Raw genomic sequence first — 25,904 nt, forward strand, 5'->3', positions numbered from 1 at the left:
AGCTGAGAAAAAACAAATATGGGCCTGCCTTCAGGCCCGAGACTAATCCACACGTGTTGATCGCCTTTGTCTTCTTCTTCACACGGTGATTGAAGAACACCTTACCGTCAAATCTCCCAGCGAGACAAGCCGTTCGAATCAAAGTCGAAACTTTAGTTCGTTTCTGCTGCTTGAATCTGAGAAACCCCAATCACTGTGCATTAATTTCATCTGCCATCATTGTTTTTCGGTAGGTAACGCAACGTGTTTGATTCTCTTTGTGTTTCATCTTAAATTGATCTAATTATTTTCACCACTTGAGATGTAATTGTTGTCTGATTATGATCTTCTGTCTTAAATTGAATTATTATTATTTAAGTTCTTCGGACAAAGCTTTGGGTGAATCTTACTGGTTTTGTCTTTTTTTTTTTGGAGATTGAACTCTCTAACCGCTTCAAATGTTTTGTCCTCTCAGCTTCAGCAATGCAGGCATGAAAGAAAAGAACTCCGCCACCACCGCCTCTACACTTGGAAGGATTCTAGCTACTTGTTCTAAGCAGGTTTGTGTTCTGCCAGTTCCATTAACCTTTGTCTTGTGGGAATGTGTTGTCCTTGTTATTGAATTTAAAAAGTGCACATTGTTGTCACAAGGCCAAAGACTACGGGAGCTGTGTTGCATCTAAAGTCCACGAGATTGAAAAAGACTTGTGCTTAAAAGAGTTTCTTGCATTGAAGAGCTGTATGCAACATACGGTAATAATGCAATTTAATTGCAAAAGACTTGATATTTATTCATTTTATCTTTATTAATTTGGGGACTAATATGTTCTAGTATTGTTTTTTTTTCCTTACAGATCCGAGGAAAGGGTTGAATCTCTATATACTTCTTCTCTTTAGAGGCATCTATCAGCACTGATTAACATGTACGCCATTCTTTCTTTGTTTTTTCATCTTGTGTAACGTTTATTAGTGATAAGTGACTCGGTCCAATCATAAAATGGATATTTTGGACTAGAGTCTGGTTCTTTTTGAGTAATTTAGACAACTAAAAGGTTAAGATTATATGTCTAGCAGGCCTTCAAGTTCACAGACAAGTGTCGGCTCTGGTGCTTTATCACATGCGTACATACAGAATCCATCTCTACGCTGCAATGTTCCTGAATCCAGGGGGTTGTTCTACGATGATGCCAACAGATTGCTAATTTGTGTCACATCTAGTCAGGTCTTTTCATGGGAAACAGCTACCTTTAATCCTGATGTATCTCCTTCGGTTGATTCTATACCCGAAGGGCCTATCCTGTCCATCAGATTCTCTCTTGATAAAAAAGCGATAGCTGTGCAAAGATCTGACTGTGAGATCCAGTTTTTTCATCGAGAGACCAAGCAGACACTTACTCACAAGTGCAGGGCAGGATCAGAGAGCATTCTCGGATTCTTCTGGAGTGACTCTCCTTTATGTGATCTTGCAGTTGTTAAAACCAGGTGTGGGCTTGATTCAACTACATAGAACGATGTCAAATTTTTGGGATTGTTGGCAACGAATATTAAAGACTAATTGGGTGAAACTGAGAACTTTGTATAACTTGATTGTGTTAATAATAGTTACATACTTTAACTAAAGAAAGTAGCATTTTCAGAATCATTTGTCTCTCTAATGGAAGTTCTTTTTTTTTTTTTGCTCTCTTTCCTGTCTCAGTGGCATGGACTTGTTTGCTTGTGATTCTGCGATGAATCTACGTTTGGTGGAAACCAAGAAAGTGAATGTGAATTGGTACATCTACACACATGAAAGTCGACTTGTTCTTCTTGCATCAGGGTTGCAGTGCAAGACAATTACTGGGTTTCAGGTATTACACAAAATTTATCATCAACGAAACTTAAATAAATTTATTAGATATTGTCCAACACATGTGTACAAACTCCAAGAAGAGAAAACAAATAATTACATTGGTCCTTATGATGTCTATGCTAGAGTTGTCAATGAGGTTATATGATTGAGTTAACATTTATTTAACTTATTGAATATTATAGATATGTGCCTGATATTTATTTTGATCTACTCTACAGCTTTCCACCGCAGGAGTTGTTCGTTTGCCGAAATTTGAAATGACCCTGGCTACAACTGAATCCAACAGCAAACCTATTATCTCCCCTGGAGATGTGCACTTAATCACTGTGTACGATTCTTCTATTTGTTTCTTTTGCTTTTTATTCTTCTCCTAAACTTGCTTGTCATTCCTTACACGATGTAGTTGGAGATTAATCTTTACCATTCTCTTTCAGCTATGGCCGAATATATTGCTTACAAGTGGACATGGAAGCCATGCTTCTCCACACATACAGGTTCTACCGAGATGCAGTCGTTCAACAAGTAAGTTTGCTTTTCCTCAGTTACCAGTTTTTTGTTACTTTACTGATTTTTATTCCATTGGCTCTTGTTTACAGGGTTCATTGCCAATATACTCAAGCAAGTTGTCGGTGAGTGTGGTTGACAATTTACTGCTCGTCCACCAAATCGATGCAAAGGTTGTTATCATCTACGACTTATTCGTGGACTCTCGAGCTCCCGTGTCTGCTCCTCTTCCTTTGCTGTGGAGGGGTTACCAAGGCTCCGACACATCTTCTCAACAAGAAAATGAGGGCACAGAATCATCTACAAGCAATGAAAACATAGTCATGTATGAAGAAGCATGGACCTTTCTTGTTCCGGACCTTATCCTGGATCAGACTAACAAGGTTCTGTGGAGGGTGCATTTGGATCTTGAGGCAAGTTGGCTTCTGTTAATGTATCTACATAACAATTAATTTTTAGATAATTTCGAAATTGTTCAGTATTTAATATGATTTTCTGCAGGCAATTTCCGCTAGCAGCTCAGACAGGAGTTCTCTTCTTGAATTCCTACAGCGAAGGAAGTTGGAAGCAAATAAGGTCCCAAACTTTCTTTTGCTATGTGTTTTACATAAGAGTTTAAACTAAGCATGATGATGCGGTTGTTAGATAAAATTAATGAGTGCGTTTGTATCAGGCCAAACAACTATGCTTGGGAATAGCGAGGACTCTTATATTGGAACGCAGACCAGCAACACAGGTTACACAGGCAATAGATGTACTGGTCACAGCATATTCATACTCGGTTAAAGCTGGTATATACAAGGAACTAAAGAACGAAAAGACCACTGCAACTACTCCAACAAACGATGGTGCATCTCCTGGTAAAACCCTATTAATTCTAAAAAAGAGTTTCTCTAAAGAAGTTTGAATCTCTTGTCCTCTTATCAAGTTTCGGTTTCTGAAGATAACGAAAGAGGTAGAGCATCTGGAAGCAGTATTGATGAAGAAGAAGTTGAAATGAACCTACCATCAGGTTCTGCTGATGAGCAGCAGGAATCTCAGCTTTCGTCACCAGCCATTTCACCTGATGAGCTCTACAAGTTTGTGTTTGCTTCTGTGGAGGAAGCGATGGTTGAGGAATCTGACTACCTAGTTGCTATCATAACTGAGTTCCTTCGCAGGTAAACTATTCATTATGTTTGGAGTCATCAGCTCTGCGTTCTTACCTTTGATTCCTTTTGTTGCAGTATAAGCGCAGAGAAACTCAAAGTGGATCTCAACATATATGTGATGACCGTCAGACTTTTAGCTCACAGTAAACGATTTGCAGAACTGTCACTATTCACCACGAACAAGGTTTGTATTAATTAACCTTCTAACTAAGAACACAAACCCTCTTCAATGTTTTCTTGTTCACAAAGTTTAGGTTACATGATCTCACTGCAGATAATCGAACCATCAAAGGAAGTCGCGCTTCAGCTTCTCGAGAGCGGTGGCCAAAACCTGCGGGTAAGGAAACTTGGGCTTGATATGCTGAGACAGCTCTCGTTGCACCATGAGTACATCTCCTCACTTGTGCAAGATGGATACTATCTTGAAGCTCTGCGTTATGCTCAGAAGCGCAAGGTACAACACTTTCTTAACTACGTGCGGTGGCTAGTTCTGTTTGATTTGGTTCGGTTTAGTACACACTTTCCCCATTCGTTTTTTTGGATTAAAATATCAGTTTCACATTATAAATGAATTAATCTGATTGTATGAAATTTTAATTGATTTCTGGTTGCTTACATTAAATTCTGTTTCGGTTATTTGGTGTGTGCACATTGCAGGTGACGAGTGTGCGATCGTCGCTGTTTCTGGAAGCAGCATTCGCGTCGAATGATATGCAGCATTTGGCTGCAATATTGAGGGTCTTGTCGGAACTGATTCCTGGATTCAAAGAAACTTCAGAGTATTACACATTCCATGGTCTTCTTAATGAGACCAGTTCGTCAGTTGCTGTCTGACATGATAAAACCTCTTTGCCATGTTTTATGTTCAATAAACCTAAAATAATAAATACTTGGTTGTTGTCTGGATCTTTTATAAGGAAACGATTTTATGGTTCATTAAAAATAAAATAGCGATTAGTTTTCTTTTGAGCTATTAGAATCCTCAAGCCTTCTTGTTTGGTTTTAGTAAGATTCTCTGTTTCTAAAGTTTCTGTAATTGCACGAGTGTCAAAATTTATCAGAACTTAAAATATAATAGAAAAATTTAGAAGTTTGGTTTTGATATCTCTAATTAAACATTGCAAATTGATAAAAACATAACTCGATTATGCTATGATTTAGGTACTGTTGTTTCTTAAACTTTGGAAGGCTATGTAACCTTTGAAAGCAACAACAGTACCTAAGTGTTGGCAGGCTATGTAACCTTTGAAAGCAACACTTTGATACATACATGACCAGATGATATGATATAGCCAGAGAAAACATGAATATAATAAAAATAAAGGCAGCATACAAATCCTACCCATTGTTTGTTTCCAAGTTTGTGAAATATCATTCATGAAACCTCCCAAACTTGATTTAACAAAAACTAAATTCTAAAAAACCATACAATGACAATGAAACTAACATTGTATTCTCTCATAAACAAAAGAAAACAACATACGTGACTCTAGCAATGAAGAAGAGACTTGTTTTGCAAGTAAACTTCTCTTAACTCCAACAATAACTCAGGAGGGGATTCCTGACCTGCGTAGCTCCGCTTCCCCGTGTGCAAAGTGGCATCTATCACCAAATGTACAGCTTCCTTTAGAGAATCTCTCACACATCTTCGTCTTGAAGTTGCTCCCTGGATGCGGTTTCCCTTCAGAACCAATCCCACCACCACCACCAGGTGGTCTCCTAGCTGCCGAGTTAAGCCTCCCAATAAGCTCTCTAACCATCACGCTCGCCTCGTTTATCTGCTCAAACGTTCCTTCAAGCTCAATGTTCTTCAGGTTCGGGTCTCTCTCGTGATCTTGAATCGTTAACTTCGCCCCAGTTTGACGATATATCTGTTTAGAACTGACTCCACCTTTTCCAATGATTGCGCCTGCCAATGAAGCATCCACGCTGATTTTTGCTGTGGCCGAGGCACCAAAGCTGGAGACGTGGCCAGGGCCTGAGAATCTCCCTCCACCACCACCAGATCCTTGCATGTTTCTTGAAACTTGAGGCATGGGTGGTGCCATGTTTGTCAGCTGTGCTACAGCGTTGTATCCTCCGGGAACATAGTGCGAGAAATGGCAGTTCTCTCCAAAAGGACAGCCAGAAGTGCTGCAACAGAAGCAGAACAAAAACATCAGAGAGTTAAACTTAGGAACCAATCGCTTTAATATGACACAAGAGAACAAACGGTTAATACACAAGGCGGTAACGTTTAGTGTGTAAAATACAGACAAGGTTTGGGTTGATTGTGTGTACTTTATGATCAACAATTGAGTTAAATGTTTATAATCATATCTGTTATATTGAATTTTTTTTAAGAAACTTGTTTAGCATGAATGATGATGTTACCTGTAATAACTAACTACTTCATTAGCTAATATCAAGGACATATTTACAGATAAAAGTAACAATTTTGAATATTAATCCAGTTAAGAAAAAAGAGGATTAATAAGTAACCTGAAAAATTTAGTGCATGGCTTCGATTTGCTTCCTAAACCAGTTGATTCCATCTCTGTTCCAAACATTTTTAAGTGTCGTTTATTTAGTTAAGAATTTTCTGAAGTTCAATAATATTTGCTTTAGAATCATACATTTATCATTCATATATATGAAATTTGAGACTTCAAAAATCAAAACTGCATGATATTCTGTAAATTTCAGTATTGTTTATTTACCAACAAACAAGACACAGGAAAAGGCTTGTTCAAATCAAGCAAACCCGGTTATAAGATGTTAACTAGCTTAAACTTAAAACTCATCAAGAAACTGTGAAAAAATAATAATATAAGATTGGGATGTTACTTAACTGTGCAGTTAATACTGTAATCTCTCGCTAATTACACAAAATAAGTGAGAAGGAAAAAAGAGGAAAAGGACATCACCAAAACACAGCAGTGAGAAAGAAAGACAGCTAAACAACAAAACAAAAAAGAAACATACTTTTAGCATAGTACGGAGCTAAGATCATCACTAGGCAAATCCAACTGACCCAAAAAAAGATTCATTTATCAAGCAATAAAGATCTCAAGTTTCAAACTTTATGAGAGTTAGTTAAGTACAAAAAAAACTGATATATAAATTCAACAGGATTGTAACAGTCTCACACACACAACGGAGGGGGGAAAGAGCTACTAGCTAACCTTGCTTAGACTTCTTAAACCCGCCGCCGTTGGAGTTGGCTTCAGGCCGTCCTCTCTTAAGAGTATCCATGGCAAAAAAAAAAGAGTACAGATCCGAAATAGAAACCTTTCTTTAGTTGTATTATGTCTAGAGATCGAATGAATAGGGCGTAGTGGAGAAGAAAGATCGGAAACGGAGAAGAAGAAGAAGATAAAATAAATCTCAACCCCCTCAAGGTTGGTTGTTGTTGAAGGAAAGACGTGATTTCCTTCTTTTTTTTCTTTTTTCTTACCCTTTCCGAAATGTTTTTGTTTGATTTCGAAATCAAACCGGAGTGGCCCATTGAACAAACAATAAGGTAAACTGAAATTGCAACATCTAATCTGTTAAAACTGAAGTACAATTAGAAATTAGCCCTAATTTTTTTTAATAGTTACGGTTTATGCTACTGATATTATTTCTATATCTTTACAAATTAGTTTTAGGCTTCATGTCATTTGATTAGAAGAAATAACAAGTCCACTAAAATTTGTTTACCCAATAATTATAATTATACATCTCATACTAATAAAACTTGGTTTCATCTTTCGACTACCACATCACAATCTCTGCATAATTAGGTGTTTATATGTTAGTAAACCAAGAATGTAAAATCAAATGCCAAATTTTTTGCTATCCATTTTACAACAAGTAACATTAAAAATTCACTACCAAATAACTATAATAATGGAATTAACGTAAACATCACTAAACCGGTTTATATGTGTAACAAGAAGTACATACAATTTAAAATTTTATTTGGTTTAGTATAGAGTAGTTTTAAATATAATTTCAAAACTTATCTAAATAAAAACACAAAAATCATTTGTAATATAAAAAAGAATTACATATTTTCTATCGATTAGGTATATTCGAAATTGTTAATAGATCCACTAAATATTGCTAAAATCATTGAAGTCTTACTCACTTAACATAACAATCCCCTAAATTAAAGCTTTCACATTAATAACAAAAAATCTACTTCCAAATCACGATTTAGTATATTATACATTGAATAAAACTTTAGTATATTCTTATAATGAAACTTAATTCCCATTTCGTATTTTATAGACAATCCGTGAACAGATCCACTAAATATTCCTAACATTTAGTAGATTACTATTCTACAACTTGCAAATCTAGATTTTAAATAATTTAGTTTAGATTTCTTTATGTCGCCAACATCTCATCTAATATCTCGTGGACCTTATTCTTTTTTAGTTATGGTCTTTTCAATTGGGATATGAGTTTTTTAATTAATGTTAATCTTTTTTTTTAACTTTTCCTAAGCTAAAGTAATTAACTTGCTAATTTTGTTTATTATACATAATCCTTTTTCCAACCAACACGTGAAGACCCATTTTCTGGTAAACATTTTTGTTATATATATACAATCATAAAATATATAAACATTTTTAAAATGTGTGTTATATATCTAAACTATTAAAACAAGAGTACAATTAAGATTTGACCCTTATTTTTCCTAAATAATTACAATGTAATGCCACTGATATTAATTAGTTTCCATCTACAACCTTAGATACTACCAATCATGTTTTATCTTAGATACTATCAATCATGTTTTATCTTAGTTTTTAAACCTACAACCAAAAAATTAAAGCTACAGCAAAAACATATAAAAAATGGTTGTAAAAATTTTACTTTCTAAAGCTCCATCTTTTTAGCTGTAGGAAATTTTAAAACTACATCCATTAAAGCTAAATCAAAAAATTCTACTGACTAAATTCTAAAGTAAATTTTCTATAGTTACGGCCCAACCAATCACTTCCATTGTTTTCTTGTTATTGTTTTTTTCTTTTCTGTGTGCAAATAGTTTGATACGGTGAACCAAACATGCATTATTACAAAAAAGTTATGTCAGGAGAAGCACCAGTTTTCTTATCTAATGGAAGATGTCATTCAATGTCCTAAGAACGAGATACATATGCATTGAGATTAAGATTAACCCCAGCAATTTCATCATACCTGAGAGAGGAGGAACGCCGTGGAGATCAAAGGGATTGGATTTCACTGATAAGTTGCAAGATGATGTTGATGATGATGATGCGATTTGGTATTCGTCGTCAGAGTTGAGAAGGGAAGACAGAGGAGAGGAGGATGGTTGGATGTCGTCAAATAATAGAACACGCAGGAAGCCATGTTTTTTTTTTCTTTTGTTGTTGACCCGTTTACCGTTTGTTGACCCGTTTACCTTCTTTTTTTCCTTTTTAAATGATACTAAACTTTGACCTGCGCGCCTGCGCGGATGTTATTTTAATTTGCAATGTCAATTTTTTAGCAATTTTCTTGATATAGTTGTATATATGTAACCATGTTAATTAGGGATGGGTTTTTTTGTTTAATTCTGAATTCGGCTTGGTTTATTTGGGTCTAAGAAAACTTTAACCAAAGTCAACCCAAATTAGTTTAGTTTGGTATGTGCTTGTTTAGTTCATTTGTGTTTATTTTTTTGTTTTTTCTAGTCAAGTTACAAAAATATAAACAAATCATCATTTGACACGAAATCATTATTTTTTTTCATTTGTAAACATAAAGCCAAACATCACAATAAGCATGTAGAAGATGTAATCTAATAGTTTTATGTTATTATCATTAAACCTACGATAAATATCATAGGTATTTTTTCAATTGTGATATTAATGTAAGAGATTCATATTCTTTTATTTTATTTTTAGTTGCGTTTTTCTGTTAATTTTGAAGTAAAATATAAATTATATTTAATTGTTTAGGTTAAATGGTTAAATATATCAAATCTTAATATTATTAGTATATTTAATTAATCTAATTTAAAAATATTTCAGTTTTTTGGTTCAATTTAAAACCGAACTATTTGGATTGATAAAAATCTTCAACGAAATGATTTAGACATATACTTTAGTTTGGTTTGGATCGGTTTGGATTCGGATGGGTCGGTTTAGTTTGGTTCGGTTCGGTTCGGATTTTTTGCCCATCCTATTGTTAATTAATACTTAGTAGTGTATTTTTTTCATCACTTAATAATGTATTCTATGGTGATAAAAAAAACAAAGTTATAAATTCACATAAATTATTCTTGTTAATATATATTTTGTGTTGACAAAAAAATATATATCTTGCAAATGGATAATAGACATTGTAAGAATATAATAAAAAAAATTACAACGGCAAGTATCTTTATTATTGTTATTAATATCATAGCTTAAATTTAGGGGTTAGTTATGTTAAGTTAGTAAGATGTTCAATGATTTTAGGAATATTTACTTGATCTCTTAACAACTAAATGTACTATATCGATAGAAAAAAATTTAATTTTTGAGTTAATGTTATGTCTAACTAAATTATGATTTGCTTGTTAGTGGGGTAAGAAGTTAATGGGATTTTTATTGATTAGTGTAATATGCCGTGGAGTACTATGAATAATTAGTAAAGTTTTAGAGTTAGAAGGTGTTATTGGTTTATATATTTTTATTGATTTAAAAATCCCTATAGTATTTATAAATCTGAGTAAAATATACAAATTTTCAAATTTTCTCGGATTATTATTTACAAATCTGGAGGTTTTCATTCGGATTTGGGCTTTTGTATTTTTTACAAAGAAATTCATGCAAATCCATTCAAGTACATTATGAAATCAAATCTATTAGTAAATCCATATGATTGAATAACACTTGATTTGAATTAGAATTTATGAATCATTAAACGAATAACACTTGATTTGAATTAAAATTGATGAATCATTAAACGAATAACACATGATTTCAATCCCTTATATATTAAAAGGGATGCATTGCATTTAATGCGTTTACACTACATTTGCCACGTGTCGATTAGATAGCCCTTCTCACAATTTGTTTCCTTATATGCTTCAATTCTAAAACACACGAGATAAAAATAATGCAATACCAAAAACTGCGTCTCTGTTAACTTTTTAGAGAAGTTACAAAAACGCAACACATAAGATACGTTAATTATAAAGACTATGTTTCGTTCTTTGACTTCAATGGAAACGGAGAGGGTGAAGCGGAAACTCGGCGGAAGTGGCGTGGCAGAGACAACGACGTCTACGGTCATCAATTTCTTCTCAGCCTCTCTTTCCCATGAACTCGCCTGTCAATCTCTCTCTCTCTATGGTTTTGTATTTTTAAGCGTACGGAAAGGGTTGCGTTGTGGTGGTGGTACGGTGGTGGTGCTTACGCATCTGCTCACCGGAAAGTGAAGACAAAGCTTAATTGTGGTGCGAGTGATGATGACGATGAAATTTAGATTTTGATTTAGGTTTAATTTGTTTTCGACTTAGTGCTTTTTTTTGCTTATGTTAAGTGTTTCTTTCAATTTTGGTTTAGTTCTGTAAAATTATTTGAATATATAATAATTTAAGGTGTTTATGTGTAAGTTACGAATGAATAATCTAATAACATATATACATAAGATTTCTGATATTTCAAAAACCTTGAGTTTGATTGAAATGTAAATATCATATTAAATGTGAGAGTTTGTTAGCCCGTAGCTATGTTTTGAAAGAGTGATATTTTACATATTTTGAAGATAAATTGTTTCATACTCCCAAATATATTCATGTTACAGCTAACTCGATATATTGGAATTGAGTGTGATAATACGTTGAAAGTTTGAAACGTACGTAACCGATTCTTTTTTGAAACAAAACAAAGAACTCTAAAATAACACTTTTAACCAGTGTTTTGAAACCCGATCCGGATCTGCGGTTGAACCAGTAAACCCGGTGACCCAGAAAAAAATCCGATTTGGGTTTTGTGAAAAACTCAATATTAAGAAACCCACAAAAATCCGCAAAAAATCACTAAAACCCGAAACCCGATACCAATTGAACCGTCGGTTGAACCAATAAATAACTTTTACTTTTTATTAAGTTTTCAGATTATGTTTGTATTCTAAGTTTCCAATTAAAAAGTTGGGTGCTGACAAAAAAAAAAAAGTTAGGTTTTTCCTTTTCAGTTTTATATTTGTGATTTTTAGATTTTGATAAAGATTTCATTATGTCACCTGAAGAAAATGAAGTGAACGATGGTAGAGAAAACCAAAATTAGTTAATGTGATTTGATGTTAGTTTATTTCCGTTATTGACAATTTATTACAATGATCTCTCACTTTGAGTTTATTTTGAATTTGAAGTTTAATTTATTATTCAAATAAGAAATTTAAATATTTATGAATTTTATATCTTAAATTTTTTTAGATGTCATAACTTTTACTTTGTTACAGAAAATTTTAAATAGTCTAAACTATTTTTTGATATTTTGTATGTAAAATGAAAATAAAAATAGAAAAACTAAAGTTAAGTATTTTCTAAATATTTTTAAACATAAAATATATACATATCCAAACTATTATTTTATGTTTAAAAAAATATTTAGAAAATATTAAACTTTAGTTTTTCTATTTTTATTTTTATAGCAAATATATTATTATATAATAAAATTAATTTATTTATTAACCCAAGATTCACCCGCGGTCGACCCAGTGACCCATCAACCCGGTAAGTCTTTTTAACATAATGAGAAAGAAGGTCATGCTAACGTTTATTATGGTTGTTAATGTCAACATGGTCACACTAAAAGATACAAAAGCTGGCAATACCACTCCGAGGTTGACTTAAATAATAATCAAAATTATTTTAAATTTTTGACAATATTTACGATGATGCTGGTGAATTTTTCTAATCAGTTAATAAAAACTTTGAATTTTCTATTTTTTATAACTTATAGTATGTCGCCCTTATTTATTAGCCATTGATAATATAATAAGTTTGAAACACTCATATACTGAAGTCTATGAATTTTCGATGGAGGATTATCTACACCGAATTCTATAGAAGAATGATGTATCTTTCAATTAATGATTGCTTAAGATATTTATTATATATTTATTTAAAAAATGAAGATGATCACATTAAATCTAACTGATTGTATCAGGTAAGATATCAAGTTTTTTACATAAAGTTTGCTATAATCGATATATATTCCAACTGCAATCTATCACCGGAAGAAAGAAAAACGAAAATCAGTTTAGTCGAACAAACCCAAATAAATACAGCTTCCGAATGGTTGTTATATTTTAAAAGAGTTAAATCTAAAAAAATCCAACCTAAAATCAAATCGATGTCCACACTAAACAGATCTAATATCATCTTAACTTATAAATATTAAAATTAATAATTTTATTCCGTACAATCCAACCAATCACTCCAAATAACAGGTATGCATTTTGATGGCAGGTCTAATTATCACTTGGAGGTGGACTCCGGAACATGTACATGGCTCAAACATAGTCACAGGTTAAACTTCTCTAAAACCCAAAATATCTTGTTGCTTACAAACAGAATCCTACTACTTCCCAATCCTAATTTTTTTCATACATTTTTGGTGAACCATAACTTAAAACGAAGAAAGACTTTAACTCATTTCCATCTTCTGAGATGCTGACCTGACCTCACATGCCATTTCTTTTTTCAGATGAGCGCAATGTTTCTTTTATGAATCCAGAGTCCCTTGGTGGGTTGGTTGATCATGACCAAACACCATAAGTTACATACAGCTTTTCCTTCATCCCTGTTGCATTGCATGGTCGTGCGAATATGGTGGATCTCCTTCTGGTGAATAAGAGCAAACCATTAAAAGTCAAATCATGTTTGCCATAGAGACACTGAGAAAAGTATGTCATAACATTTTTTATTTGTGGGAATCACGTTTGTAATTATCCTTTGCGGTATTACCATCAGAGCACACAATTGAAAGGTAAATAAAAAAGAGTATTCTGAGATTGCAAACAAAACGAAGCCTTGATTCTGTTATTATTACCAATTTCACCATCAGAAGTATCTGCAAGCCTTGCAATGGCAGCCATAAGCGCTTGTTCATGTTCCTGCCATCACACAACTTTGTGTTATTTTCCTCAGAATCACAACATTAAACCACTCGCAATAGCCAATAGAAAGGGTATTATATTAGTCTCAGACCTTGAGCATTTTCTTGGCCTTATCAAGCTCAAAAGGATCAGGATGAGTAGCATCAAAAACTCTCTCCACCTAGAAAAACGCCTTGACTTTAGATCAGCAGTTGATGTTAATGGACACAACAGATTAAAAAAAAACTAACCTCCTTCACAAGCAAGTCTGTGTTGAACAGTTCAATATCATCACCACCACCATTCTGATGTGTTGGTGGTGGTAAAAATTCTCTTCTCGGTTGATGAATTCTTGGTCCTCTCCCTCTACCAAAATGGCTTTGGTTTCTTCGGTTCCCACGGATTGATCCACTTCCAAGTCCAGCATTTAACGCTACCCCACTCTCCTCTCCATCCCACCTTATATCTTCCGGTGGTATCTACAAACAAAAAAATAATGTCAGCTCCTATCAAAGATCCTCATCATGTATAGACAGAAATGGATGGTAACCATAAACATGTCAAGCTTACCTCCTTGAGATCAACCCATTCCCACGTTTCATTTATTGCGTTTATATCATACACCAACGCATGCCGACCCTGTGAGAAATAAAACAAGTCAACAAATTGCAAAACAACTTGAACCAAATGTTCAAATGTTAGTACCTCAACGGCGTTGTACTGGGTTATGATTGCTTCATAAAAGTGGTTGTCTTCAGGCCATTTTGTCCACACTTTTCTTCCGATAAGAGCTTCAGCAGATCCATCTGCTGCTATGCCACCGGAAACGACACGGCTATTGAATGACCTATTTCCAGCTGGACCAATTGATGGATGATACTGCATGCATATGAACGATTAATTGATCAAGAACACAGAGAAAAACAGAAGAAAAGCACAATTAAGACTTACAGATGGAAATGTCTTCTGCTTTTTCCTGGAAGCTGAGAAAGTTGGACTAGGGACAACATCAAACCCCTGACTAGCTGCATGTCTAGAAAGAACTTGGCTTCCGCCTCCCTGTCTCCAATCCCTGGTACAGTTCCAGTGTACAACATATTAAGATAACCGGAACTTCATGATAAGTTCACTGGTGTGTAATTGTTGGTGGCAGATAAACAATCTGACCTTATCCGTTGGATAGTATCATCCTTATTGACCCTACTCAGAAGCTCTCGGTGTTCGTCATCAGATACTCTCAGTTCTTTACGCAACTCTGTTATCAAGCTTTCTTTATCCTAAAATGCGTAAATGGAATAAAACCCATAATGAGACTGACAGAGAACACAAAGCAACCTAATCAACCCAAAAGGTGATAGAGACAGCAAGTACCCAAGAAATGGCATCAGACTGCGCTTTAAAGGCCCTTAAAACAGCGGTATAAGCTTCCTGCTCAAGTTGATGAATTTGTGCCTCCATATCACTATGTAGTTTCGTAAAACAACTTTGAGGCCACCCAAAAGACAATTTCACAAGAACAAAAAGGTTGCAAAAATGTAAAGAGAGCATACCGTAAGTTCACCTAATTCAATAAAGCTGGACACTTTTCTCCAAACCCTAAACCCTATCCTCGGCTAACCATTCCCTAAACCTTTTTTTATGAAATTACATGCCTAAACCTAACTGCAACACTATTCAATTAGCTAAGATAAGCTCAATGAGCAGATTAGCTAAGAGGATGCTCTAATTGCTCGAACAAGATTCAAATGTGGGGCAAAAATGTTATACATACCTCTGTTTTCAGAAGCTTGAAGGAAAACCCACGAAGAGGGGTTTCTGTTCTCCACAGATTCAGATTACGAAACCCTAGAAATCTCGATTCGAAACTTGACCCGCGAATAGCAATTGGTGGGTTTTGGGGCTCGGCGGTGAAACGATAAAATAACGGAATTAGAACGAGAAATTGGAGAAAAAAGAGACGATCTTTGCTTCCCCCTCTCGAGAGAAATGATCCTTAAGCGAAGGGCACAGAGCTACGATCGATTTCACCGGGACTCGAATGGGATGGCGTCGACATCGCCGAACACTCGTTTTAAAGACGAAACGACGCGTTTTAGAAAAACTAAACTTATAAGGCCCATTAAGAACACAATTCCGGCCAATATAGCCCATTATGATCTCCACTATAAAGTCCCGTTACATTCTTCTTCCTTATTAGACTTTGAACGTTTCAGCTACTTTCTTACGAGTGGTAATTCACTGTGATAATTAACACATCAATCATACAGATAAATGCTTGATTATTCGCTATTCACACCAATAAACCAAATTATAACAAGGCATAAGCAGGGTCCCACAAAGACATAAGTTGTGAGACAAGGCAGATGGGGTTGTGTTGTGTAATGTTGAGTCACCATGACTCCTTCCAGTCTACTCTATCGAGACCGTCCACTATCGCCTTACGAAACTCATCATTGTGGAGAATAAAAGAGGACACGTGTCCACCTCTAACCCATCTCACTTCTGAACCAGGCCACGCCTTTTGAAGCTCCAACACAGAGTGCTTCGGTATGTATCCATCATCCTATACACAATCACACAAAATCATCATCATCAGAAATGTGTCGTGAGTTATGGATTGATTTGTCTACTTACAGTTGCAGCAACAAAGATGACAGCTTCGGGGTTTTTGGGGACAGGGAAGCGAGTGACATCTGTGAGGGAGAGAACACTTCTCATCCTCTCTCTGACTTCATCAAGTGTCATTGTAATCTTCTGCGCTGCAAGCTCTTCCCTTAGTGCCTCCCAAGCGGTTCCATACTTTAGTATTCCTTCGCAGAAGGCAACGACTGCAGAGTGCGGAGATAGGAACGGAAGTGTTGCAACTGGTGTTGGATGAAGTGATCCCACCATCGATGCATGCACTCCTCCTTTAACATGTTCACAACACTTTTCAGATTTCAGTTCAACCAAGCAAAAAATGTCAATCAATACATAATGATGCAATAAATGTTCTAAAATTCCATTTGATAGTCGAAATGATTTTCTTAAAATCTGATTTATGTGATTTAAATTAGTTTAAACCATTCTAAATCGGTTAAAATTGGTCTTAATTTGTTTAATCAAACAACAATGCTAATGCAAATCCATAAATTTGTCTAATTTTTGTAATTCATCAATAATTTTATAATTAGACACAAAAACTAAAATATCTAATATAAATGTAAATATATCAATATTTGTTAATGCCTAAACGCCTAGACTCCAAAATAATCCACCTATTGGTTAGTCAGTCCTCTATAAAACATCTAATTACCACATATCGATTACTCGAACATTGGATGCTATCACATAGATCCCTCATGGATGCATATAACAATAGTTCATCCAACTTAACGCAATGCAAAAGCTCACAAGTTAGTTAATAACTTACCCATACTCAGCCCACAAACACCCATCTTTCCAAAGCCTTCCTCCACATCTAGCCAGTGAATAAGACTGCGAGACTCTTCAATCGTTGCCCTCCCTAGTAAAAGCAGATCACTAACACAGAGGAGCCTCGCTCCACGTTGTAGAAACGGACGCCTTCGTCCATAGAAAGGGCTGCAGTGGCATTATCTAATGTTTGATCAAAAGAAATGGCAAAAGCTTCAAAGGCGGTCATAACTAAAAGCTGAAAAAAAGAGTCTCTCTCTCTACTCTAATTTACCTTTCCAGCACCATTGTCGCAATGTTTTGCTTCACCAAAGGTCCACCCAGACGCAATCTCCTGTCATATGTATGATCACCCGTGCCTAAAAACAATGCCAAAACATTATCAGCAATACCATAGATCAAGATCACATAAGCAACTAGACAAGGCATTCCAGCATAGAGCATAGCAACTAGTTCTATCAAAAGAAAAAAAAAAACTAGTTCTATAACTATGGACTCTGTTTCTTTCCATGTGCATAAAGGATCCAACTTTAACACGAGAATCTGTAAAAGGACCTACCTGCGAGATGAACAACACATGACATCTTCTGGGGAGGAACGTCTTTAGGAACAAGCCAAGCGACTCTGGCCGTGCGAGACTCAGGAGGCAGAGCAGCGGTAAGCTCGTCGTCGCAGGGAGTTTGGAAAACGCCTTCTCTGAGACGAGCGGTCTTCGTCTCCCAGACGGTTCTCCACACAGGACGGACCAACGGTGGTGGTGGACAGTTATGGCCTTCGAGATACATGTGGAAGAGCTGTTTAGCCATCCGCTCGAGGAGCTCGAGGTTGGGACCACCCCATCCTCGCGAGAAGAAGGGTGGCGTTATCCTCGTCCGGTGCATAAAGGCTCCGTATATGTGGTCGATTACGTAATGGAGCGTGCCCAATCTGGTTGTCATTGTTGGTGATTGATCTTTTCGAATGTGATTTTGGATTCGGATGCTTTTATCATCGGAGAGTTGACTTGGGAGTCAAGATTACGGAATTGGATGAAAGCGTTAATGTTCGGAGATGGACGGAGAAGAAGAAGATTAGGTAAGAGAAGCGTGAAGAGACAAACCGGAGAGAGAGAGAGGCGATGGAAATAGAAAGACCGGACAAGAGAGCGAGAGAGTTTGGTTGGTGGGCTTCTGTTATGCCACGCTGTCATTATATGGGCCCCGTTGTGTGGGTTTGGTCTTTTTTTTGAGAGAATCTTTTATCCATCCAAAAAGGTTGACTTTTGGCATTAGCATAAATTTTTTTTTTTTGAAGCATAATTTGAAAAAAATAATAATAATAATTGAAAGCCCAAATTATATGAAACTAGTTGGGATCTGTTGGGACCTCTGTTTTTATTGGCTGTCTTGTGTTCTTTTTTTTAAATGCAATGCAGCTAAAAATTGTTCGAAAAAATGCATGTTCTTAGTTTTTATAAGTTAAGAGTCGGTTTTAGTTTTTTTTAGTTAAAAATTAAGAGAAGTTTTCTTATATTCTGCTAAAAGCTTCATCCTAAGAACCCCCGTTAATTATGCTCTAATAAAAGTTGTTGAATAAAAATGGTCTGGTCTTGCTCCTTTTTTAATTCCAATGAAATTGTAGGAGTTGAAATAATATTTTAAAGTAATCTTAAGTTGATTATCTAACTTTTTCACAATAGTATTTTCCTTTTATTTGTTAAAGAACCTTTGCACCATTATTATTACTTCAAGTTGTCAATTTTCCTTGTGAATAACCACAAAAATAAAAACACATGTGCAACAACACTACAAAGGAGAGTATATATACTGGTGCCTTGGACACAAGAAGGAAGTATGGTTGCACTTGCACAAACAAACATAAAATTACACAAGAAAGTGTACAATGGTCCACTTAAAACATTTTGGAAACGTCAAACGAACATTATTCACCTACTTTCAACTTCTCTATAAATTAAACACAATCACAAACTCAAAATGATGGGTTTCTAGATAATAGTGGTATATGCAAAAAGTGAAGGCTCTTGTTTCACACTCATACTCTTCTTTATCTACTAAACATTGGCTTATTGTTTCGTTTCAGTAACGAATGTCCTAATAAAATTTATACGGAGGAACAAAAAAAAACAACGAAAAAAAGATCGCTAGTAGAGTTACGTTTTGCCGCAACATCCACCTCTCTTGTCACTCTCCTGCTCACTCGGAATAATAATCCTAGTCCCTTTTAACAAGTTTGAATTCCCATCAGCATCATCATCAGCCGTTAATGATTTCTTGCTGATTATACGATAAATCTCTGTTAAGATAGTCAAAAACGCAGTTTCAACATTAGTAGCTTCGAGAGCAGATGTTTCCATGAAGAACAAGTTTTCTCTTTCTGCAAACTCTTGTGCGTCTTCTGTTGGCACTGCTCTTAGGCTTCCAAGATCACATTTGTTTCCTATTAGCATAATCACTATGTTTTTGTCCGCATGTCCTCTTAATTCTTCAAGCCATTTAGCCATGTGATCAAATGATTGACGTTTGGTCATGTCGTAGACCAGCATTGCCCCAACAGCTCCACGGTAGTATGCGCTTGTCACCGCCCGGTATCTGAAATAAGAGGAACAGTAACAGTTTCATAAACAAAGTTATGGTCAATCTATATAGCACACGAGATATCTGTGAAACCTCACATAGCCATGTTGCATTGGACATGACATATAAGAGTAGAATCATCAAACTAGCTCATGATTGTCCATAAAAGTTCAGACTTAAAAAGTAAGTGGGAAACTTATTTTCTTTCTCCTGAATAGTATTATAGTAATGACCAAGAAGCCTAAAATCAATGAGCATACTCGTGTGCATAAAGTAAGAAAAGCAGTCAACGAGGAGTTGATGATCTATTGGTTAAAACTTTTAGATCACTTAGTTGGGTCTAAAAGGTCATATGTTCGATTTTCGTCGGGAATAGTCTGATCTAAAGAGAGTTAGTTCAACATGGTTTAGACCTCGAGCCTTCAGGCCAAAAAACTCCAAGTCATTCCAAAACAAAAAACGATGTGGTACGTAGGTGTATGGTTAAGTAAAGTTCGTATGAATAATCCCATTCGATGATATCTTACAAAATAATCCAGAAGATTCTAACCTAATTTTCCATATATCGACTAATACTGGATCATATACCTGTTGCCTGATTGTTTAAGACATAGTTTCCGACAAGAAACACAAACTATTTGTGTATTTACAGATAAAGGATAAATGTCACTACCACATATTATAATATTATACATGCATGGCAGTGTCACTCTCTCAAATGAATGATTTGAGATCATAAAGCAAAAGGAATTAAGTGGAAGTTAGCAAACCTTTCTTGACCAGCCGTATCCCAAATCTGAGCTTTGACAGTTTTGTTATCGATAACAAGCGTTTTAGTTTGGAACTCAACACCGATGGTTGCTTTAGAATCAACACTAAATTCGTTCCTAGCGAACCGAGCAAGCAGCTGAGTTTTACCAACCGCTGAATCGCCGATCAACACGACTTTGAAAACATAATCGATCTTTTGGTTGTAATCTCCATACAAATTAGACATATCGATCGTTCGGTCACCTTCTTATTCAAAAACAAAAACAGTTATAATAAACACGCAGATAATTGTAGATCACGTCAGATAATTGTAGATCACGACGTGAAGAGTCTTGGATTCGTGTTGCACACATAATCTACCATGAACAAAATTACAAGAAACTTAGATCAAGATGGACGTAGGAGGAGGGGGAGGAGGACAACGATTACGAACGGTGGTTAGGCATTTGATACGTAGACAAGAGAAAGTTTCACCCTAAGCCAAATTCATCTTGGCCGGTCTATCACTCTATCTTACTTCCTTTTTGCCCTAGGTCACCGGTTCAATAGTTTAACCGGTGGTCTTTATCAAAACCGATTGTTACCAGGAAACGATTAACAAAACTCAAGCAAAACTTCTATTTAATTTTTAAATAATCATAAACGAAATTAATGGAGAACGTATCTGAAACTCAAAAATTAAATTTTGTAAGAATAGTTGATTCAAAATCATTAAAAGAATATATCGTATCTTGCGAATATATATCTTCGGAATATATGATTGTAGATATTTACAGCATGTGGATCTCAATTGCTTGGTGGTAGGCGTTGGTGATTAATTAGGTCAAACTCTAAGAAGTATATACATGGCCTTCAAGGCTCATTAAGGGATCAATACACAGAAAACCGCAACTAGGCCATCTTTATCCCACAAACCCATTAAAGAGTTTCTTAAAAAATTATTTTACTATAAGCTGGAATTGAGTTTTCATCCTCATTTACAATTTATTTTCAGTTTTTACTTGAGAAAAAATACAAAGAAACAAATTAAGATAACATGTCATCATCATTCATACGAGAATGTAAGAAGATTGTTCATAAACATAAAGAAGATCAAGTATTTGGTTAGACGATCCTTGACGGTCTGGTTCATTTAGTTGATTAAAAAAATATAATATTTGAAACATATGTTAAGGTCTTTAAATAGCAAACTTGTTTAGTAACGTATGAACATATTGGTGGTGGGAATCGAATCCTAAAGATACCATACACTAATTTTTATTTTTATTTACAAAGCAATCATTAAAACTCGTTAGAAGTACATATGACTTGATCAAATGACCGTATCAATAGGAAGTGATAATCAATGGAGACTTCATTCATCATCGTGATCAATGGAGTTCTTGTCTTCTAGTTCTTGATTAGACTTTTATCCCCCATGCAAAAATGCATGCATCGTGATTTCTTAAGCAACTTAAACGTTATTCACCGTCACGTATATAAAAAAAGAAGTTGGAATTAACCAAAAATTATAATTTGAGTGTTTGGCCGAATCATACAAGAGATGGCCTTCGAAGTGTTCAAGAGATGGAACTAGACAAGTTCTCCATAATCATATTTGTTCGTTTGTTTGAGCTTGTCCATAATTAAGACTGTACAGCCTTAATTATGTTTTTTTTTTCTTCTAAATGATTCGCCATCATGACCGGATCATGACACAACCAAAAAAAACATTCGTATTGACTCCCAAATTTGAAGACTGCACATGTTCAATGCATGCTCCACGGCCAATTTTCTTATAATTTTTTTAATTAAGATTAACATTAAAATTTTTATGGCCTTCTAATTCTTAGATCCAGCCATGTTCGCTACTAAGATCCACCAACAAAGCTAGTGCTGCTATGTATAGCAAAAGTCTTTGAGTGTTCGGCCGACTAATACAAATTGCCCCATAACTTGGGCTCAGTTACAAAGATAAATTACGTAGACATCACCATATAAAGATCTTGCTGTTTTTTTTCTTTTCATTTTGTTATCAAATCGCTGATAGGCTATTACAGAGGTTGGCCACTAACCCATCTCTTGAACATAACGGAGTACTCCTCTTGTTTATACGCTATCGTGTGCCCCCCGCCCTACAAAACCAAACCCACAAATATACTGAGAAACTCTCTCAAATATAAATTTTCATTTAATTAGGGGATAAGAAAAATGTAGACTTGCTTTCACAGTGGCAAATGTCATCTTATTGGCATAAGTCCTTGTGTATCTGCAACGGAAAAAAAAAGATTGTTTGTTTTAACATGTGTTTTATGTGATTAAAATGACAAAAAAAAGAATCCTAATACCCAGCGACTTGATTGTGAACCATCCATGGCCTCCATTCGTCAACAATTGAATAGTTGAGTGATCTTATCCAGTCTTGAGTTGCAAGGAAAGGAACACCCATGTCGTGATCACCACTGTTTCACCAGAAACATCATGCCAAACTTTAAAAAAAATAAGTTTATCAAAACCCTTAGAAAGCCTTATAACAGATTACAGATGAATAAAGAAGAGTTGCTGTGGACGACCTGAAGATGAGAGATCGATATCCTTGGATGCTGTTGTTCTTATGGTATGGTACACTGCTTTCAATGTCAGACTCGAAAGGTAATTCCCGATCACAAAGTGACCATTCTCCGATAGTCCCCTGCAAATTTTCACGGTTTTATTACCATCAATCAAAAAGCCTTTCTATTATTACCAAACCATCTTATATTAATATTTTTTGTTATCAATCATCATGCATATATAACCTTCTCCACATGAAGGGCTCTGCGCACACTCTCCTCATTGGTCCAGCGGTTAGACTGCACAATCATGCGATGCCCAAGCGGGTTGGCGTCATCGGGGTCAGACGGGTTTATGTACTTTGGTCCTAGAATATATGACCAATCTAATCCAGAAACACACTGTATATAAACACAGAGCCTGAATGTTAGTGATCTTCCTTTATATTAGTTAAGTGTCTGATATTTTTAAGAGTGTATGTATGTGTTTACGTACCTTCTCAAACTCTTCAACGAGATTCATGCATTCTGTGTTATGAGGATCCACTTTAGCAAAATTTCCTCTGCAGATTCTCCTTAGCGACTGCAAATAAGAATATTGAGTTAGCTTCGTTGTGATGAAGAGAAGAAAACGTCTAAGTAGCTGTACCTCATAGATTTCATCAGAGATCAAACCCATTCCATGAGCAAATGGAATGCGCCAGTTATAGCCAACATAGTCTGTTACAGGATTTCCCAGCACGTAGCCCTGTAGAGAGGGTGCAACAAGAGTACAAGACTCTCAGTTCTTGATTCGCTCGACAAGGTTCATATTTATTCATATAATGTAAGATGCAAGCATAAGTCCTACGATGTACCTGAAGATTTATTTGAGGTTTACAGCATAAACCATTTCCTGAGATAAAGTGAGAGATATTGAAGAATAATAGAGATATATACGTTTGAAGAAATTTCAATGAATCAAAAAAAAACCTCTCAATTAATTTTTCAACATTTTAAACCCGCAGCTTACAAACCGTGTATATCACCTTCTATCTACAATGTTGTTTTGAAATGATAAAGACTAATTGAAATAATATTAAAAATTTACCAATTGAGATTTCTTGAACAACAGCTGGAACCACTTTACCGGAATAAGAATTTCCGGCGACATAAAAAGGGTTGGAGAAATATTCAGGATGCTTGGCTAGCCACTGCACAAGAATCAGCCAACAACAATAACAAAACCACAAAAAGGTCTATGCACAAAGACATTAGAAGCACACACATTAAACAGTTTTGAGTTGTTTCTTTACATTACGAACAAACTCATGGACCCGCTTAGCTGATCCTGTGTCACTTGGTATATTAGCAAGTCGGTTTCTTGAGTAAGAGAAGCCAGTACCAACAGGCTGATCCAAATAGATTATATTCGCCACCTGATTAAAAAAAGAAGCAATCATCCAAAATCTTTGAAGATGACCACAAAGATCTCTGTCATGTGAATGTATAGTGTGTTAACCTTAGTCCATGAATATGTAGTAGATACCAATGATGGGATGTTTCCACTGTCAGACTCAATATTGAAAGCCAGAGGTCCTGCATTTTTCTCAAATTGTAAAACCAAGTCATCAAGATTTATGTGGAGAAAATATTTTATATATTACCATTTTCAAGAATAAGGCCAGAGAGAGAAGAGCAGCCAGGTCCTCCGGTTAACCAGATAAGAAAAGGGTCTTCTGATGGGTTTCTCTCAGATTTGATGAAGTAGTAGAACAATTGATCTTCTTCTGCCTCACCAACACCAATGTACCTGAATGACATACGTCAAAAAAGAAATCAGAACATAGATTCATTCATTATTTTATAAGACTAGTATGGAGATGAGGTGATGAAGAAGAACATAACCCAGTTTCAAGCTCAAAAGGAAGAGGTCCTTGGAAACCAGGAAGATATCTGACTGTAGATTCTCCTGAATAAGCATGCACAAGAGAAAGAAGTAGAAGCAGCAGCATCAACGACAACTTGTTCCCCATTGTTTTCTTTGACTTTTCGAGTTAAACCATATGTAGGACGAACACATTTATAATTTTAAATAAAAGAAAATGCTTCTGGACTACAAGAAGAATATTTACAGTTTTAAATAAAAGGACACCAGAGGCAGATACGGATGGACTACCCAATATTTCTCGTAATCATATTTGCATTTAACATTATTAGTTGTTTACCGAACGATCTAATAATAAAAGGACACCAGAGGTAGATACGGATGGACTACCCAATCTTATCGTAATCATATTTGCATTAACATTATTAGTTGTTTTATCAAACGATCATATAATAAACCCCTGGGAATGTGAAGAACCACTTAGAAGTGGCAAAGTCGTGTTTAAAGTGTTTTGAAGTCTTAGTCAAAAAAAAATTGTTTTGAAGTTTGCACATGGGAGCATGCCCGTCCCTAGTCATGGGCATTCGGATTTTCAGTTCGGATCGGTTCGGTTTATTCGGTTTTTAGGTTATTCGGGTTGGGATGTTTAGGAACCGTTTAGGAACCGGACATTTTTTGCTTCGGGTAATATCGGGTTCCGGTCGGGTTTCTATATTTTTATAAAATCTGAAGTGAAACCGTATTATAAATAATTCGGTTTGGTTCGGGTTTAAAGTCCAATAAACTGAAAAAAATCCTGAAAACCCGAGTTAAATCCAGAAAAACCGAAAAAAAATATTTGGTAATTCGGGTAGTTCAGATTTTTTGAATATTTTTATTTAAAATTATATTTCATATATATTAAAAATAAAAATAATTAATATTTTAATATATTCAAAATATTCTTTATCCCTTCTGTTTAGATTTAGTTTTTCAGTTCGGTTTTTGGATTTCGAATAATATGCCGAGGACTATCCGTCCCGCCCCTTCCGCGCTTAGAGTTAAAGAAGTACTGGATTTAGGTCACAATTATTTTTAAATACAAATTACATATAACAAGTGTCACTTGCGGAATGTTAGAAACGTGGTCTTTAAATATTTAAGGGCCACATTTCTAAGCATTGATTTGTTTAGCTACTTGAACGTTATTGATTGTCACGT

At 35.3% G+C, this 25,904-nt stretch overlaps 6 protein-coding genes across 9 annotated transcripts; 1 reads left to right on the forward strand and 5 right to left on the reverse strand.

Moving 5' to 3' along the window:
• The first annotated feature begins 93 nt into the window (after window positions 1–93).
• Window positions 94–4,456, forward strand: LOC106353074 (regulator of MON1-CCZ1 complex-like). 2 transcript variants are annotated; one of them, XM_048776382.1, is made up of 15 exons: window positions 94–229; window positions 455–539; window positions 631–732; window positions 834–902; window positions 1,054–1,461; window positions 1,676–1,826; window positions 2,047–2,156; window positions 2,263–2,350; window positions 2,425–2,745; window positions 2,834–2,908; window positions 3,006–3,192; window positions 3,276–3,492; window positions 3,559–3,667; window positions 3,758–3,937; window positions 4,141–4,456. In XM_048776382.1, coding segments are annotated over exons 4-15 (2,025 nt in total). In that variant the 5' UTR covers window positions 94–229; window positions 455–539; window positions 631–732; window positions 834–900; the 3' UTR covers window positions 4,318–4,456. The 2 variants fall into 2 exon arrangements, with proteins under 2 accessions (XP_048632339.1, XP_048632340.1); XM_048776383.1 differs by having other exon boundaries at window positions 107–233.
• A 316-nt stretch (window positions 4,457–4,772) lies between these two features.
• On the reverse strand, window positions 4,773–6,953 carry LOC106356782 (zinc finger CCCH domain-containing protein 36). The gene is made up of 3 exons (XM_013796508.3): window positions 6,648–6,953; window positions 5,965–6,019; window positions 4,773–5,616 (listed from the first exon to the last, which is right to left on the reverse strand). Exons 1-3 carry the CDS (start codon window positions 6,715–6,717, stop codon window positions 5,031–5,033), a joined length of 711 nt encoding a protein of 236 aa, XP_013651962.1. The 5' UTR covers window positions 6,718–6,953; the 3' UTR covers window positions 4,773–5,030.
• Window positions 6,954–12,970: 6,017 nt separating this feature from the next.
• On the reverse strand, window positions 12,971–15,588 carry LOC106353077 (protein EMSY-LIKE 1). 3 transcript variants are annotated; one of them, XM_013792752.3, is made up of 10 exons: window positions 15,320–15,588; window positions 14,920–15,010; window positions 14,716–14,825; window positions 14,500–14,620; window positions 14,254–14,427; window positions 14,119–14,187; window positions 13,800–14,027; window positions 13,661–13,729; window positions 13,503–13,566; window positions 12,971–13,294 (listed from the first exon to the last, which is right to left on the reverse strand). In XM_013792752.3, the coding sequence occupies exons 2-10, from the start codon at window positions 15,004–15,006 to the stop codon at window positions 13,248–13,250; spliced, it is 969 nt and encodes a 322-aa protein (XP_013648206.1). In that variant the 5' UTR covers window positions 15,007–15,010; window positions 15,320–15,588; the 3' UTR covers window positions 12,971–13,247. The 3 variants fall into 3 exon arrangements, with proteins under 3 accessions (XP_013648206.1, XP_022572056.1, XP_013648207.1); XM_022716335.2 differs by having other exon boundaries at window positions 14,920–15,031; XM_013792753.3 differs by having other exon boundaries at window positions 12,971–13,291; window positions 15,320–15,583.
• Window positions 15,589–15,679: 91 nt separating this feature from the next.
• Window positions 15,680–18,125, reverse strand: LOC106353076 (protein ABHD18-like). Its single transcript, XM_013792751.3, has 5 exons — window positions 17,522–18,125; window positions 17,237–17,321; window positions 16,961–17,130; window positions 16,183–16,457; window positions 15,680–16,111 (listed from the first exon to the last, which is right to left on the reverse strand). Exons 1-5 carry the CDS (start codon window positions 17,898–17,900, stop codon window positions 15,938–15,940), a joined length of 1,083 nt encoding a protein of 360 aa, XP_013648205.2. The 5' UTR covers window positions 17,901–18,125; the 3' UTR covers window positions 15,680–15,937.
• A 202-nt stretch (window positions 18,126–18,327) lies between these two features.
• On the reverse strand, window positions 18,328–21,824 carry LOC106353078 (ras-related protein RABA4d-like). The gene is made up of 2 exons (XM_013792754.3): window positions 20,306–21,824; window positions 18,328–19,550 (listed from the first exon to the last, which is right to left on the reverse strand). Exons 1-2 carry the CDS (start codon window positions 20,530–20,532, stop codon window positions 19,112–19,114), a joined length of 666 nt encoding a protein of 221 aa, XP_013648208.2. The 5' UTR covers window positions 20,533–21,824; the 3' UTR covers window positions 18,328–19,111.
• A 465-nt stretch (window positions 21,825–22,289) lies between these two features.
• LOC106353075 (serine carboxypeptidase-like 15) lies at window positions 22,290–24,949 on the reverse strand. Its single transcript, XM_022716333.2, has 13 exons — window positions 24,725–24,949; window positions 24,484–24,629; window positions 24,339–24,415; window positions 24,133–24,255; window positions 23,928–24,030; window positions 23,695–23,732; window positions 23,487–23,585; window positions 23,334–23,420; window positions 23,084–23,239; window positions 22,859–22,977; window positions 22,634–22,747; window positions 22,509–22,554; window positions 22,290–22,420 (listed from the first exon to the last, which is right to left on the reverse strand). Exons 1-13 carry the CDS (start codon window positions 24,850–24,852, stop codon window positions 22,340–22,342), a joined length of 1,317 nt encoding a protein of 438 aa, XP_022572054.1. The 5' UTR covers window positions 24,853–24,949; the 3' UTR covers window positions 22,290–22,339.
• Between the last annotated feature and the right edge of the window lie 955 nt (window positions 24,950–25,904).

Source organism: Brassica napus, chromosome A3 (genome assembly GCF_020379485.1).
Source record: "Brassica napus cultivar Da-Ae chromosome A3, Da-Ae, whole genome shotgun sequence".
Classification (NCBI taxonomy): Eukaryota; Viridiplantae; Streptophyta; class Magnoliopsida; order Brassicales; family Brassicaceae; genus Brassica; species Brassica napus.